This window comes from Motacilla alba, chromosome 11 (assembly GCF_015832195.1).
Source record: "Motacilla alba alba isolate MOTALB_02 chromosome 11, Motacilla_alba_V1.0_pri, whole genome shotgun sequence".
In the NCBI taxonomy this organism is placed as follows: Eukaryota; Metazoa; Chordata; class Aves; order Passeriformes; family Motacillidae; genus Motacilla; species Motacilla alba.
In genome coordinates, this window is record NC_052026.1 from 11,365,490 (window position 1) to 11,381,919 (window position 16,430).

General features: G+C 51.9%; 1 protein-coding gene across 2 annotated transcripts; it reads left to right on the forward strand.

The window, feature by feature from the left end:
• Window positions 1-11,044: 11,044 nt before the first annotated feature.
• IRX6 (iroquois homeobox 6) lies at window positions 11,045-15,704 on the forward strand. Of its 2 annotated transcripts, XM_038148563.1 has the most exons (8): window positions 11,045-11,222; window positions 12,314-12,559; window positions 12,801-12,910; window positions 13,201-13,281; window positions 13,390-13,508; window positions 13,639-14,133; window positions 14,350-14,446; window positions 14,654-15,704. In XM_038148563.1, exons 1-8 carry the CDS (start codon window positions 11,178-11,180, stop codon window positions 15,147-15,149), a joined length of 1,689 nt encoding a protein of 562 aa, XP_038004491.1. In that variant the 5' UTR covers window positions 11,045-11,177; the 3' UTR covers window positions 15,150-15,704. The 2 variants fall into 2 exon arrangements, with proteins under 2 accessions (XP_038004491.1, XP_038004490.1); XM_038148562.1 differs by having other exon boundaries at window positions 13,201-13,508.
• The last annotated feature ends 726 nt before the right edge of the window (window positions 15,705-16,430 follow it).

Consider the following 16,430-nt stretch of genomic DNA (forward strand, 5'->3'; position numbering starts at 1 on the left):
ATTAAAATTGCAATACTTGCACCCAGTGAGGTCACTGCAGCCCTGGACACAATCTACTGTGCCAAATTCAATTATGAGACCTAAAGCTTGATCTTTCTTACAACACTATCAGTGTCAGCAGAAATAGGTTCAATTTTTCTTCAGAGGAAAGCAATTCACTATGAAGAGCACATCACTCAGACCCACACAGCAGAGAGGAGCCAGCCTTGGGAAGGCAGAAGTCAACAATATCACCGTATTTGACTTTTGTTACATAGTAATAATGCAAGGACTGAAGTTTGGGTCATTCTTTTGCTCATCTTTCTCCAGGAGGGCTCTTTCACTGCAGTGCCGGAGAAGCCCAGAGATTTTAGCAGCTCTGTTTAATAGCCACACACTCTACCCCCAAGTTAATGGTAAAGCTTTCCCTCAACAGAAGCAGTTTTAGGATAATGCTAAACCAGTGAATCCAAATCGCCTGCTCTGCCAAATCCTCTACCTCTCTCAAAACAGTCTTTGTCTTCTAGTTTAATAATTAAATGTACCAATATCATTCTTGAAGACTCTGAAAACAAACTAGGCTGGCTGGAGTTTAGTGAGGGCAGGAAACATTTGCAGGGAAGCACTCAGGAAAAAAAAAAGATCTGGGGGCAGTCACAACTTGTATCAAACACTAACAGAACTCTTCAACATCATCAAAAACCAGCAGAGCCACCACTGCTGGGGCCCCAGGAACACTAACCCTGGGCATCAGTGACCAAGTCTGGCTTATGAAGGATATTGGGGTTTAAGTTTCCTGTATTTCCTTGATGTCAAAGACCTGCCAGATGTCTCTCACTGTTACCCCTTATTCCCCAATTTCCCATAAAACAGCTGCACTTCATCACTTTACCTCACCAGGTAGGCTTGAAGGACAAGGGGCACATTAATGGCAAAAAGGAATACAAGGGCAGACTACACTAATCTTGTCCAAAAAAATAAACAAACATCCTTGGGCAGAGCAAGAACATTCTTCCCACACCAGTTTGAAGCATTCCCTGTGGAGCTCACTCACTATGTCTACAAACAACACGGGATTTTACTAGCTTTGAACACTGCTTCCACACATGTGCCTATTAATACTAGAGACTGATCATGTACAGTCTATATGTGGCATTTAGCCATTCATAAAGGAATTAATCTGACACTAAACGTAACACTATTCATATTGTTTCCTTTTCATTACGTTTTTTTAAAAGGTTTAACTTCACTTGCTAGTGTCCAGGGCTTTTTTAACACGCATGACCAAATCAAAGGCACAGAGACAATAAAAGGCAGCCACTGCAGTCGTGGTGCTACCCAGCCCCAAACTGGAACCTGGGAGAGCAGCACACACCACCTGCACAACAATTGCCTGCAAACAGGAGCCACCTGGCCAGAGAGGTGGGGGCAGATGGAATGAGGCCATTTCCGACCTGTGCCCACAGCTGCAATGCCCAGGGCCCTTTGCAGCCACTGTCAGCCCTGCCTGCCCCATCCCTGCCCAGCACAGCACACAAGGGAGGCCATCAGCCATCCCCACAGCAAAACCCCATAACAGGCTACCACCAGTAGAAGGAGGATGGGTAAATATTTAGGCTGAACAGAAAAGTGCAGGTAAAACAATCTATGGGGCAATATTTTTACTGACTGATAAAAGACACAGAAAGCAATGAGGACAAGCAAGCCAGGCAAGGACCTCATAATAAGGCAATTCCAACACTGCTGACTGCCCACTGCACATTTGCTCAGGCTTTTGCTAGCTCTGCATAATCAAAGAGGCACTGAGAGCTGATGCATGAGGAACAAACCAAGCAGAGGAACAAGTCTTTGTCCATCTTTTAGGGTTCAGCCTTTGGGAGCCTGAGCTGTGATGTGCAATTGAAACTTTGGAGAAGCAGCACCTCCCACAGTCACCCCATTGCCCCCAGCCAGGCACCCAGGCAGACCCACCCCTCACTGCATCAGGATTTGGGACCACTGATTCACCTTTCACTCCCAACAGCAGCCAGAAGAAGAAACATACACAAATATCTCCTCCACCGCTACCACCAGTACAGATCTCTGGTGCTAAACCCAGCCACACAAAGACCAGCACAAATTTTACAAAGAGGAGAAGACAAAACAAAATACAAAATAGCCGTGGGAGCTGTAGCACTGCCCGGGTAGACATTCAAACATCCCTCAACACCATATTAAACTCTTCCTTGCAAATAATAAACACTGCAGATCCCTATTCCATCTTTGTTACATTTTAGTATTCTTTGCTCCATTGCCCATTTACAAATCATGAAGAATTCATAGATGAATAATGGACTGAGAGTAATATCCACCTATGTGTATATATATAAAAACATAAAACCCAGCACAAGCCAAGAACAGGATAAGCTCTTCCTAGGCACAGTAAATTAAAGACTAAAGCTGTAAAATTAAAATTAAAAAATCAAACCCATGTTGCTAAGTGTCTAAAATCCTTTCCAGTAGCTCTGATGGGCAGTCATTATTCTGTTCCACAATAAAGCATGTCACTTCATTGTCCACAGAGCCTCCCTACAATATATAAATGAATTACTTTCTGGAGGTTTCCCCATCGTCTCTAGAGAATTTACAACACATTAAATTTAGCTCCTGTGCCTCCTTCAAGATGATATGCTACCCCAGCTCCAGGCTGCTGTGTGCCTGGGGCAAGGACACAGGTACCTCTCAGGAAATCCCCTCCCCTCTTTGCAGCCCCTTTGCCCACCCCTCTCTCCCCACATGCAGGGACGCCCTTGGGAAGTGCTGCCTCTTCCCAGAGCCGGCACAAATGCAGCTGAAAGACCACACTCGAGCAGTCCCAGTCCTGCAGCCACATACCTCGTGCTCCTACTGCCGACGACTCTTCATCCCAAACCACAGCCCAGCTCCTCCCTCCTGCTCCAGGTGTAACAAATCTACTTAACAAAGACCTCACAGCTGTGGCTCTTCCCTGTCCTAAAGTGGAGCTGCAAATAATCTCACCCTTGAGCAGTCTCCAGTTAAACTGTGGGGCAGCAGGGCCAGCACTCAGCCCCACCTGTGGCTGCAGTCACCCTCATCACAGCTGCACCTGGACAGCATTTCCAAAATCCACATTATTTATAATACATGATGGCTCTTTCAAAGCATACACCTGAGGTTTTTACCCAACTGGGAGGCTGGTCGCTGACCCTCCTCCTTCACTCCTTTCCTTTTCTTCCATTTACAGGACATTTGAAGTGACAATCTCTACCTGAGAGATAGGTACAAGCATGGAACCCAAATTCCATTTGCAAAAGTAAAGTAGGCCTCTGGCATACAAGCTGAATGGACTTCCAGCAAAAGTCATGCCCTTAAATCACTCATGGAATGAAGTCCTGTCCACAACTGGCTTCCTGAAAAAATGTTTAAAAAAAAAAAGGTTGTTATCTTTATTTTAAAAATTTCACTGCTGACTATTAATTCCTAGTACTAATAATGGCACCTTCTCATTGTGAAAGTCTATCAGTGAGGACATATACCCTTTTATGAGTTAAACTGATTGGAATAACTTTTAAACAATTACTCAAGTCCTCTGAAATTTCTTTCAAGGGATTGAAGGTTTTTCCTGTATCAAATTATCTGGATTTCTCATGGATTATGCATTTTTCAAAAACTCACTCATTACAGATTAAAGAGAGAAAGGGAAGTTAGAAAGGACACAATAGAAAAAAAAAGATCAGTAAAGAAAAATATTTTAAATATTAATGACCAAAGGGGAAATGGAAACACATTAAAGGCAAATGTGAGAGCTTTTAAATATGTTATTAAAATTGATTTATAAATGAGACTCTTCTTTAACCATGTGCTTTAGCCTTCACTACTTATTTCCTTCTGCTATCTCTCCAAGCATTGGTGCCACCACTCAAAACTTATGGCATTTAGGAAAGATATCCAGAAAATAGTTAAGCTGGCAACAACTATGGGCTGCCCAAACTGGAAGACATCATTCTATTAAGAACCTCAGAATGAGATGAGCAACTGGGTACTTGCAGAACATCTGTTCCAGGTGAGCCTGGGATGCAGCAGGGGCTGCCCTGCTCACCCCACTGTGGCCCAGAGCCACCCCACAGACCGTGGGCAGGCAGTCAGGAGCAAGGAGGGACTGGTCAGTGCACAAATGCAGACACTAATTATTTACAAAGACAGAAGAAGACATGTGCCATTTCTGATCCCCTTCCCCCTCTGCAGGGAAGGATTTGATATCCATCGCTGCGCACCGGCCCCAGACAGGCTCCGAGGGCTGATCCAGCACAGGGCAAACCAAATCAGCATTTCCACAGAAAAGTGTCTGCAGGAGGATCCTGAAGGACTGGAGAGGCCTGTCCTGGGCAGCCTGGGTGTGAACCCACACACAGCATACAGCATGCTGCAAGCCCCTCCTTCCTTCCGCACCGCATCCCAAGTCCACATCAATCACCCCAGGAGCCTGCATTTTCAGGATATATCTCCTGGAGTTTTCCAGCTTTGAAAAGAGTTCCAGAAATGCCCCACAGGGCTGGGACAGCTGACTGCAGATCACTGCTCCTGGCACATCAGAGTCCAAGCCACTGCAGCTTTCAGAGTTGCACAGGGTGCATCACACCCGCAGCAGTGAGCAGCACCTGAAGCCATGTGACTCCTGGGTCATGGCTTTAATAAAGGACAAAGCAGCAGAATTCTATTGCCAAAGTGTATTGCCAAAAAATTTATTGCCAAAACAGCCTGATTAACATAACCAAACTTGAAAATTATCTTTGAAAAGAACAAATTTTGTGCATGAATTTGTGTAAATGGACAGTATAAAAGTGCACATACCAGCATATGTTTAACAAATAGATCCTATTTATTAAATTTAAATTAAATATAAAAAATTTTTTCTCTTAAAGCTGCTATTTATCATAAACCACCAAAACATTACAGGCAAAGACTCCAAACAGAAATTTAAAACATCACTGAGAACCACAGATTTTGTATGTTGGATTTTGTGGTGAGAATGGTCCACAAAACTCATTCTGCATGTCTTTATAAGATCCTTTTTTATAGCTGGTTATGAATCATCACATGATATCTTTAAATGGATGATCAATACTATATTTTCCCATAAAACGTTTGGTTTGAAATCCGATTTTAAGTGCATTAGAGTTTTTGTGCACTGAATTAGTAAGTGTCATAATAAATTGTCATCAAATATGAAAGAAATATAGCTTAGATTAATTGCCATATTTATTTATGAGTCTGTAAAATACACTGTGAAAGTCCTGGCACATTTTTGGGATACCAGCTTGAACTTTCAAGCAAGTTAAAAGCATTAAACGAGACTGGAAGTAGATTTATTATTGGAATGTTTTTAATTGCAGTTGCAACCAGACACGGGTATTAGAATGGCTGTGCCCTTGATGGCCATCTCATGTGTTTTTTCTTTAAAAATGATATACTTTCCATATTTTTATTGATTTCGTAAGATTTATTGTAGATTAGTGCTGCTTGTGTGTGAAATTGCAAGCGGTCCCAGCTTCCCCAGAGTAGAGGGCTGCAGATGGCCCATTGCTGGAGCCACTCCTCCCCAGAGCCCACAGCCCCCAGCACAGCCTGAAATACTGCTGAAAGACCAGAGAAAACCTGCACTACCTGAAGGAGACTGGCAGAAGAGTCCTCAGTGAACTACCCAAAGGGTCCTGTTCATTCATTTCTACAAATGCAAAATCGAGTTAATTCAGACAGGATTTGGAGGGGGAGTCCAGCTGAGCCCTTTCTTTACTCAGATGTTAACTAATGAAGAGGCTCAACAGATTTGATGTGTCTTGGGTTAAGTGTCTTCTAGGTTGGGAACAAGTTATAAGCTCTTTATGTTTCTAACATGGTATTTGTACAACAAACACAACTGGGGTTTTGTAAATTACAAATGAAAGTAAACGAGGAAGTAGTTCATATTCACATTTTGTAGATATCACGTTTAATAGGGCACAGAAGTTGCTGAAGAATACCAACTTCTTGGAAGAGAAGGCACAGTTGCATGTAGCCAGCATACTAATTTTAAAATAATCCCTGGAAGTGACAGCAAGGCAGAGTAGGTAATGGAATAAAACTGCCTTTCACTACCACAGGACAAAAATGACAAACTGTACCTAAGGTGATGTTAAATTAAAACCCTACAGTTTAGCAGCCACATGACTCCTTCACACCAGCTGCACACAAGCTGATGCAAAGGCCAAGAGAGCACAGACACAGCTGGGTGGTTAATGGTGAACCCTGCTCATGATGTGTCAGACCAGCAATCGCTTCATCACAAAAAAGAAAAAAATTAAAATATTTGTATTGATTTTACTGGAAACTGAATCCACAGAGGGATCAGGCTGAATGAGAGCTGCCCTAAGTCTCCTGGTGTAAATTAACCCACACCTTAGCAAAGCACAAACAAGTTCTCAGAGGTGAAGTTCTCACAGGTTTTGTGTAGATGTATCTTTACCAGCTGAATCCATACTTTATAGAATAATCTACAGATAACCAGAAGAAAGCCAGTACAGAAGTGCTCAACTACCCTGATGCAGAGCACTCTCTACAAAAGAAGTGTTTTCTCATCAGCAAAGTATGTTTTCACAAGTTGGGGTGATCACAAGTTAGTGATGGCCCCAGACTCAAGGAATATACCACCCCAAAGCCTGGGGAAGATTCATGTCCAGCTTCCACTTGGCTGCCACTGGGCACAGAATGGTCCAGAATAAAGCCCTGGGTCCCACCTTCCTCCATCTCCAGTGACACTCAAACCCAACTGTCAATTTTACAGCCATTTCCCAAAACTTAATCACAACAAACACGGTGCTAATCTGAGATTCAGCAAACCCACTGATCATTATGGAAGTGATGCTGGGAGCCAAGTGGAGCTGCCAGTCCTTGGAGAAGAGGCAGGAGGGCGAGGTGGCAGGGGGAGGCCACTCAGAGGACTGCAAGGAAGAACCAGCTCACTGTCACACAAAGGAGCCCACGCAGAAGTGGTGTTTAGGGACCCCTGTGAATATTATTACCTTTGTCTGTCTCCTACTTTAATTCCAAATGATATCTTAAATTGCTCTCATTTAGCCATCTGTCTCAATGAGAGGGTTTGGAGAAGCAAAGCAAAGCCCCAGTCTTGTATTTCTCTCATTCTGCATGCACCAAAAGTGTGTAGCTTCTTAGATTAATGAGCCTACATATGTAACTGTCCAGAAATTCACTGACAACTTTTTGGATGTCCCCTTTCAGAAGACAAGTATCCAAAGGCAAATTTATTCCCGGTGTTTTTCAAATGTGACAAAAACAAAATACTACTTTCAGGTTTAGCCTTCAGCCAACAGGGTACCACCCATTACTTTGGAATACCTCACCCCCTAAATCAGTTCTTGTCCCACACTTCAATGTGTCAATTCTCCCCTCTCTCCTGAAGACAGTTCTTTCTATTTTATGCTCGTATGTTAAGCAACTAAATTTTTTTATCTTCCATAAGATATTAATCTTTATATTGTCCCAATATGTTTGTATCTCTCATGCAGAAATCAGTCTTGAAAATAGCCACTGAGATAAGGACAGTACCAGCGAGCTTCACAATAAGCCATCATATACACTATTTTAGTTTGTCAAAACAATTAGTGTTCATTTTGGCTTTATTCAGTTAAATCTGCAGTGACTGATCTGTATAAATTATGTATTAGGCTGCCCAGCTGTACTTGTTTATTCATGCATGGACTTGAAAAATTTTCATTTTCTCAGTACAAAAAAGCAACAGCCAAAAAATCCCCCTGTATTCTAAAATATAAAGACACTTTCTTCTCAGCCACATTTCTGCTCCATGTTTTTGAAGCTGCTTTCTTCTTCCCCTGCTTATTTCAATTAACCTATTATTTCATTTGCAGTTATCAGCAGCTGCATTTGCATCGGTGGGAAGCACATACTGTTACTTTCACCCCTTGCAATTACCGCCCGAGCAAAGCGGTATCAGAGCTAAACCAAATGATGTTGATTTTAAAAGCATCAAAAATCGCATTGTTGGCTGCATTTGAACTCCTGCCTCGCTTCAAGAAGAACTGCTTGCAGAAATGTTTACAGTTAAGCCTCACAGTCCTCTCTTTCAAGAACAAAAGTTTGTGAATCAAGAGAGATCATTTCCCGGCTTTGCTCCTGTTTGTAGTCACACACTCCTCGCTAGGACGACTGGGTGAAGGGAATGCACGTTGTGGGGGTGGGTGGGATGATATGATTGTATGCAGGGAGAGAGATGACACAGATTTACAGAAAGAAAGATCTGCAGCGACCATGTACAGCATCAGTTGTCTCTCCGAGACATGGTATATGTGCAGAATGGAAATTGGGCTGGTGAAGCTGATTCCCTGCAATGAAAAAAAAGGCAAATTGCACCCTCCAACCCAAAGCTACCCTCTGCCAAGCCGGGTTCAGGAACTTGTTAACAGAAGGTTTATGCCAATATTTACAAATCACAGAAAGATGTTTTGGCAGCTTTGACATGCAGAGTATGGCTGCTCAGTGATGGACAGGCAGAGTGAATGGTGGCAGTGCTCAGAACACAAAGAGATAGAGTTTGTGTCCTCCTAAAGAGCTGGGGAGCACAGCAGCACTTGTATTTGTTAACAGGAATGCCATTCACCCTCCCAGGTTGTAAGGGCAATTGAAGGGGTCATCTGGATGGCTCTTGAGCATGTGTAGAAAAAAAGTATACTGCTGAAACATTTCCATAGGGCAGAGTGCTGTAAATGGAGAGAGCTAGGTTGGGAAAGGCCACTTCCCAAAGCTTAGCTCAGCTAAAACCTACCTGACAGGTAACAGAATTGCTTTCACGTTGATTGTGCATGATAATGATTAGGAAATGCAATGTTTGTATTGATCTGCATGATCTCTTTTATGAAAATCCTTTTTTGTACAGTGAATTCTGCCCCAGTTTTAGTGCTTCAGCAAGGACAAGAGCCCTGCATGCAACCTGCCAGCACAAACACACTGCCAGCGACAGCTCCTCTGGGCTCTGAGCCGCAGGCAGGATGAGCACACAGCTACTCATGTTGTTTCTTCCATCAAATAACATACAAAGCGTTCTGGTGAAAAGACTAAATTTTGCTGAATTAAGTGCTTTAGAACAAGTGGTTTTATTACTTTATAATTAGCATAATTTTCCCCATAGGGATTCTTGCAATTAAATAATTAGCAGTAATGTTACCCAAAGGTGTTCTTTAATGAATTTTAAGTTATTGCCCCTGTTAACGACAATTGACAAGGCTCGGGTTTACAGCGCTCCGTCTCGCCAGGCTGCGGGTGGAACAGAGGGCTGTGACAGCCGGCCCTGAGCCCCGGGTCCCTCCGCTCAGCCCGGCGGGGCGGACGCGGCTCGGGCTCCCCGCTCCTCTCGCGTCCTTCCGGCCCCGCGGGCAGCGCTGCGGCCCCGACGGCGCGGGCAGCCCAGCTCCGGCAGGGGCCGCCGGGGCCCGTCGCGGCTGTGCTCGCTGGCTGCCGGCGGAGCGCCGCCCGCACGGGCAGGGCAGGGAGGGCAGAGCAGAGCAGAGCAGGGCAGGGCAGAGCAGGGGCCGCCCGGCTTGGGGCGCGCAGGGGAGCACCCCCGGGCCGGGCCGGGCCGGCGCGCATCGCTCGCGGATCGGCAGCGCCACCCGTCGGGGAGCGGGGCGGAGGCGGAGCGGAGCGGCTCCGGCGGGGCGGGTACGGGCACGGACCTGGCTGCCAGGGCTGCCCACCGGCTCCGCGGGACACGGCCCCGGCGTGCTCGGGACAAGTGCCGCCGGGCCGCCCCGGACCGCGTTTTCACTTGGTTTTCTTTTTCTTTATGAATTGCCACTGGCAGGACATCGCGCCCTGTCCGGCCCGGGAGCGCCGCAGCAGCTCCAGGCTCCTGGGGGGGAAATCCCGGTTTACCTCCCGGTGATCTCGCCTCAAAGGCAAATTCGCAATGTGTAAGTCCCTGGTTAAACAAGGGCATTTCCATTTGTTAATTGATGCAATTACACCGTGGCGGTAGCGGGCCGGCCGGGCTGCAGGCAACCATCCATCCATCACCGCCCCGCTGACCTGCCACCGCCCCGGCCCCCCCGCTCCCGGAGGGACCATCACGGGGCTAAGGGGGAACAAGGGGCTCAGCACTCCTCAGAGAATGGGCTTCGGGCTGCTCTGCGGCCCGTGTTCTGTCCCGGACCCGGCCCTGCCCAGGCAGGCAGCGCACGCTGTGCGGGGCGAGGTCTGACCCCGCTCCCGGGGCTCCGGGCCGCCGCGACGGGCAGCGGGGAGCACGGCTCTGCGGCTTCGGTGCAGAACCGGGGCCGAGTGCTACAGCAGCGCCCGGCCCTGAGGATGGGCGCGAAGTCCGCGAGAGGAGCCGGGGAAGCTGCGTCGGCCGGGCCCCCCTTGAGAGCCGCTTCCCTGGGCGCGCCCGGCACCGCCGCTGCCACCGCCACCCTTGCCCGGCGCTCGTCCTCCCCGCGGCGGGCCCGCAGCAGGGGGCACGCTGGGGCTGGCGGGTGCCGCGATGTCCCCACTTGATATTTATTCCCCTGTGACATATTTTGATCGTGTTTAAAAATAAAGGGAAAAAAAAGACCAACCGCAAGGCACCCCCAGTCCCGCCTTTGACGTGCATCACAGCACAACACGAAGCCAGGATGGAGCAAGCGCTGGGAGCGGGCGCGGGGCGCTGCCTGCTCCTGCCCGCCGCTGCCTGCTGCTGCCGGCAGGGCCGTGACGTCACCCCGCTCCTCGCCCACCGATGAACGCTAAAGACCTATAGAGCAGAAAATAATACAAGCAAGCTCCGTATCTTGCAAGCCCTACGTGATTTTCCCCCCCTCTTTGAAAAAGCCCCCTTGCACTTAAACTCTCTATACATGTGGGGTGGCTTTTTCAACTCCCTCTATACAAACATATTTATTAAGAGCGATGGGAAGTGGGGGGTAGCCTATTTTTTTAATCCAGGCACCAACCTCCTCCCTCCCCCACCCCCCCCCCCGCCTCAGATGTCTGGCTGCTTTTCTTAAGTGCAATCATCTATAATTGAGAAAAAAAAAAAAAAAGCCATACGTGGAAATGTGTGTGTGAGAAGGTGCATCTTGAAGCAGGGTTTAGTTACAATCGATCTTGGGGGGAAAATATTGCCTATGGTCCTAAAATAAGGAGCAACTATGTCCTTCTCTCAGTTCGGATACCCCTACAGCACCACTTCACAGGTAAGGCGAGTGAGCAGCACTCACTTTTGTTTAGATTCTGCTGCTGCTGTCCAGATGTCTTGTCCCCCTCTCCTTTTTTTCTTCCCTTTCCCTTACTTAGAATATTTTTTTAAAAGGGCACATCTGGAGCCTTTTTTTAAAAAATGTGCGTGTGTGTTTATGTCTCGTTTGTGTCGTGTTAGGCTTAAACAAATAACTCGCAGTGTGCACAGCAAAGGCGTGTAGGAAACCGGTAATTCCCCCTCCTCCCCACCCTTCACCGTTCAGTTTTAAGTGCAACAAACAAATAAAAACATAAATCCCAGCTACGACCGCTTACCGAGCCCGCGGAGCGACCGCACCGCTGCTGCCCGGGCACCGCGGAGGGTGTGCGGGCAGCGGGAACAGGCGCTCGGCGGGCTCGGGCTTTCACTCGCGTTTCTGCGGAACCGGGCTGTGCCGTTTCCTCCCTCATTCCTCCACGGGTCGGTCCTTTTCCTGTGTTTTATTAGGATCTGTCGAGAGTTTTTTTCCCCCCCATGCGGTTTCCGAAGGACATCCCCCCACTCACACCAAGGCACCCTGTATTAACTAAGTCGTAGCTATATCGTACTTCGAGTCACGATTTATTTGGGTAGAATTATTTATACACGGTAATCACTGCAAGATGTGCCTCCCTCGCTTGGGAAGTTAGCTGTCCCCTTGAAGTTATTGAAATCAAATGCCTTCGATTGCGTTGGCTGACATATTTACTGCTGTGTCTATTGTCGAATTAACTGTAATCGCAACTTTTTGCCTTTAAATCAATGCAGATGGACCGAGCGGGGGCGGGAAGGACGGAGCCTTACGGACCTTATACCTTTATCGAGAGCAATAATTTCCTTAAAGTTTTGTCTGCTTGATTAATCGTGCCCCCTTCCCAAGAGCTCCTGCTTCCCATCCGGTTTATTTCCCGGTTTCTATAATTAGTTGCTTCAGCCCGCGTTTCCTATCCCCCTCCTCACCGCCGCCCCCCCTCCGCACACACACAGGCGCGCACACGCTCCTAAATTCCCCCCGATGGGGCTGCCTCGACAGTCACTCGGCGCCGTCCCGCTCTCTCCTCTCCGCAGTTCTTCGTGCCCGCCAGCCCCAGCACGACCTGCTGCGAGGCCGCCCCCCGCTCCGGGCCGGATGCCTCCTCGGCGCCGGCCGCCGCCTCCCTGTGCTGCGCCCCGTACGAGAGCCGGCTGCTGGCGCCCGGCCGCGCCGAGCTCAATGCCGCGCTGGGCATGTACAGCGCCCCGTACGCCGCCGGCCAGGGCTACGGCAACTACCTGCCCTACGGCGCCGAGCCCGCCGCGCTCTACACCGCGCTGGTGAGTGCCCGCCCGCCCGGCAGCGCTCCGGAGGGGAGGGGGTGCAACAGGCGGGAGAAAGTTCGTGTTTCGCGGTCGGTATCGGGGCGGGGAACCGCCGAGGGACGCGGGGCCGGGAGCGGCGCCGGCCCGTCGGGGGCGGGGGGCGCGAAGGGACTCGGCTGCCGCGGGGAGCCGGGACTGCGGGGCGCGGCGGGGTTCCCGTGCCGCTCGACGCCAAACGCTGCCGCTTCCCTTGCAGAACCCCCAGTATGAAATTAAAGACGGCGCCGGCTCGTTGCACTCGGGAATCGCGCAGCCCGCTACCTACTACTCCTACGATCATTCCTTGGGGCAGTACCAGTACGACAGGTAAAACCTCTTTGATCAGCGCCCGGCAGCATTAGCATCCCCCTGCGAGGCGGCGGTCGACATCAAACGAGGGGGACGGGGGGGCTCCGACCTGACAAACGTTGTACAAAAGAAACGAGGCGCCCGGGAGCATCAGACAGCGGAAACCAAAGTTGGGCGGCGATGTCAGGAGGGCAGGGGCAGGAAGGCAGATGGGCAGGGGCCACACCGGCCTGCGGCGCGGCTGGGCCGGGCAGGGGGGCTCTTACCGGGTTCCCGCCGGCCTCCCCTCCCTAATCATCTCCCAGCAGGTACGGGACGGTGGATTTCGGTGGTTCAGCCAGACGCAAAAATGCAACGCGAGAGACGACGAGTACTCTCAAGACCTGGCTGTACGAGCACCGCAAAAACCCCTACCCCACCAAAGGAGAGAAAATCATGCTGGCGATCATCACTAAAATGACCCTGACGCAAGTGTCCACTTGGTTTGCTAACGCCAGACGGAGGCTTAAGAAAGAAAACAAAATGACCTGGTCTCCCAAGAACAAAGCCGGGGAAGAGAGGAAAGAAGAAACCTCGAGGGAAGAGGATGAATACAGTGCGGAGGGTGAAGGCAGAGGTAGGCGGGAGAGGCAGACGGGCGCCTCCAAGTAGGCTCGAAGTGACGGCCGATTTCGAGGCCCCCCCAACTTCCCCGCACCCGCACTAACGCCCTGCCGCCCCTTTTTTCCCCGTGTGTGTCCAAGCAGAGCAGAAGAGCTACAAGGAGGACAAGGACCTGCGGTTCAGCGACCTGGAGGAGGAGGAAGAGGAGGAGGAGGAGGAGGCGGGGAAGCCGGAGAAGGGCCGGACCAGCTCCCTGCAGGAAGCCCCCAGCCTGGGCGCGGCGCTGCCCGAGGCTCCGCGGAGCGACTGCAGCCTGCCCGGCCCCTTCCACGCCTTTCCTTGTGCCAAGGCCCCCGCCGCGGACTTCGCCCCCGCCTCCTTGGCCGGCCCGCCGCCGCCCTACGCGCCCGCGGAGAAGCCGCGCATCTGGTCGCTGGCGCGCACCGCCGGGGCCAGCGCGGCGCGCAGGGGCAGCCCCGAGGGCCGCGGCGCGGAGGGAGGCGGCGGCGCGGCGGGGGAGCAGCCCCTGCCCGCCAAGGCCTTCCGGAGCTCCGCGTTCAACCTGCAGCCGCTCCCGCGAAGCTGCGCGTCCCACCGCGGCCTGGGGGAGCCGTGCCAGTTCGCGGCGGCGGGCGAAGGTACCCGCGGCGGCGGGGCCGCGGGGACGGGCGGGACCGCGGGCCGGGCCGGGACACAGGGCGCGGCGTGAGCCCGCCCGCGCAGTGACAGCCCCGGTGTTCGGCCGTGCCCAGGTGTCAGGTGCAGACGCCGAGGCTTCCCCGCTCGAGGCGAGCGGGCAGGGGAGGGCGGCGGGACCGGGCCGTGCCCACCGCGAGCCGCTTGTGTCTGTGCAGGCTTCGGGCGGGGCGCCAAGGGCGGCCCGGGAGGCACCGAGCTGGGTGGGACGTGCCTGGACAGGCTGCGGACGGCGTTCCGGCCCGTGCTGCGGAGGTGAGGTAGGTGACGGGCCGGCTGCCGGGGCCCCGCCTCGCCCGAAGCGCTCAGCCAGCCCGCCTGGCCCTGGGACACCGCACGGCCCCGGCCTGAGAGCGCTGCGCCGAGGCCGCCGCTTCGCCCCGCTCCCGGAGCTCCCGTCCGGGCGGGGCAGCGACCCGCGGCCACTTAGCGCCAGCTTATCACCGCTTCTCCGTCCCGCAGGGCCGCCCGCCCCATCCTGGGCGCTGGCGACGGGGCTCCGGCTGTAACGAAGCACTCGGCTCGACGCAGCGAAAGAAACCTGTCCCCGGGCCGGCGGGGGCCTCGCGGCTCCGCCTGCCCTGCCCTCGCCGGGGAAGGGCCGCCACGGCACAGCGTGCTGCGCACATGGGGCCGAGCGCCACGGCGGGCGGAGCGGCCGCAGGACCGGCGCCTCCCCGCCGCTCGCCTGCCATGTGTTCGATATTGCCCATTGACGTCTTTGCAAAAAGGAAGAAAAACCCCCACCCTAATATTTTCTCTTCCTTCCCCCCCCCCCCCCCCCCCCCGTCGTGGTTTGTTTCTCCTTTTCCTCCCAAACCTGCGCTCCCTGCTCAGCGCCCTGCTCTGCCAAGGGGCACCAGTTCGCAGCTGCTCCGCGCCATCCCAGGGAGGAGAAGGAGGAGAAGCGGCGCAGGTTACGCCGGACTGTTTCTTTCCCGTCTCTGTACATAGATAACGCTGAAAGTATTTTTCGGAGTTTGATTAACACGGGTGAGCTGAACGCCACGAAGCCGTCAGTGACCTCGGAGCTCTCCAGCCAGGAGCCGGCACAGCCCGGGAGGAGCGGCCCCGGCCACCCGCCACCCGCCCTGGGGCACGGCCGGGGCACCCCCGGGCAGCGGGTGGCGACCGGGCGGCGAAGTAGGACGTTGTTAGTGGGTCACCGCCGTCAGTCAGTCAGTCAAAAGAGCAGTGCTGCACTTTACGGGACAGACGAGAAAGGGAAACCGTATCTCTGCATTATTTCTGTTTAATTAAAAGTGTCATCAAACACTTTGTGTTCAGACTAATAAACTAAGCAGGGATGAGGAAAGAATGTTTCTTTGTTCCTGTCTCTAGAAGCAGTGGCAATAATTTAAATTAATAACTGTGGTAATTAAGAGGTCATCTATAGATCAACCCGATACCTGCTATTTCCAAGTTCACCGGGGTCAGCATTTACATTAAGTCATTTGTGGTCAATAGAGTCCAATGAATTCTGCCTTAATAAATCAGGGAAATCCATCTTGAATATCGAGTAGACTTCTATATGTTTACTAAAGGCTACTCAAGACGAGTGGGGCTGCATAACTGGGAGCCCCCTGGGTTTGCGACGGGAGAAGCAACTCGTAGGGGAAAGGAGGAGCTGCAGGTCAACGCAGGGAGATATGAGGGGGCTGCCCCCGGCTGCAGCCGCGGCCCTTCCCGGGAGCAGAGGGCACTGTGAAAAAAAACAAACTTTGTCGGGCTTTGGGGGATCCGGGGGAGAAAGGGAGGGGGAGGTGAGTGCACACGAGGGCAGCAGGTGAGGGAGCGGGGCTGGGCCCGTCGGGAGCCCCGCCGCAGATGCCCGGCCACGGGGCTTTCCCGCACTCCGGAGCAGCCCTGGACAAGAGGCGGTGCAGCAGCCGCAGTCTGTTGCAGTGACCCGAAGCTTAGAGAAGGGGAAATTAAGCTGCGAGAAGATAAACATTATTTCAAGTGGGATTTGAAGGATTAGGGCTTGTAATAAAGAGTATTAGGCCCTTTCGAAGGGTTCTTGCAAGGCGACTTTTCCGCCCACCGGAGAGGACAGGTGTTATCTGCCTTGGGAGCACATGCGCAGGTTTCCACGCGTGTCCGCACGGCAGAGCCAGGCCGGGCCTCCCTCCCGGCTGTGTCCCGTCCTGCAGGGGAGCGACCCGGCTTCCTCCGGTTCCGTTTCCCGGCGGCTTTGTCAGAGGCTCCCCGGGGAGGCAGCTCTGCATCGCCCTCCTGA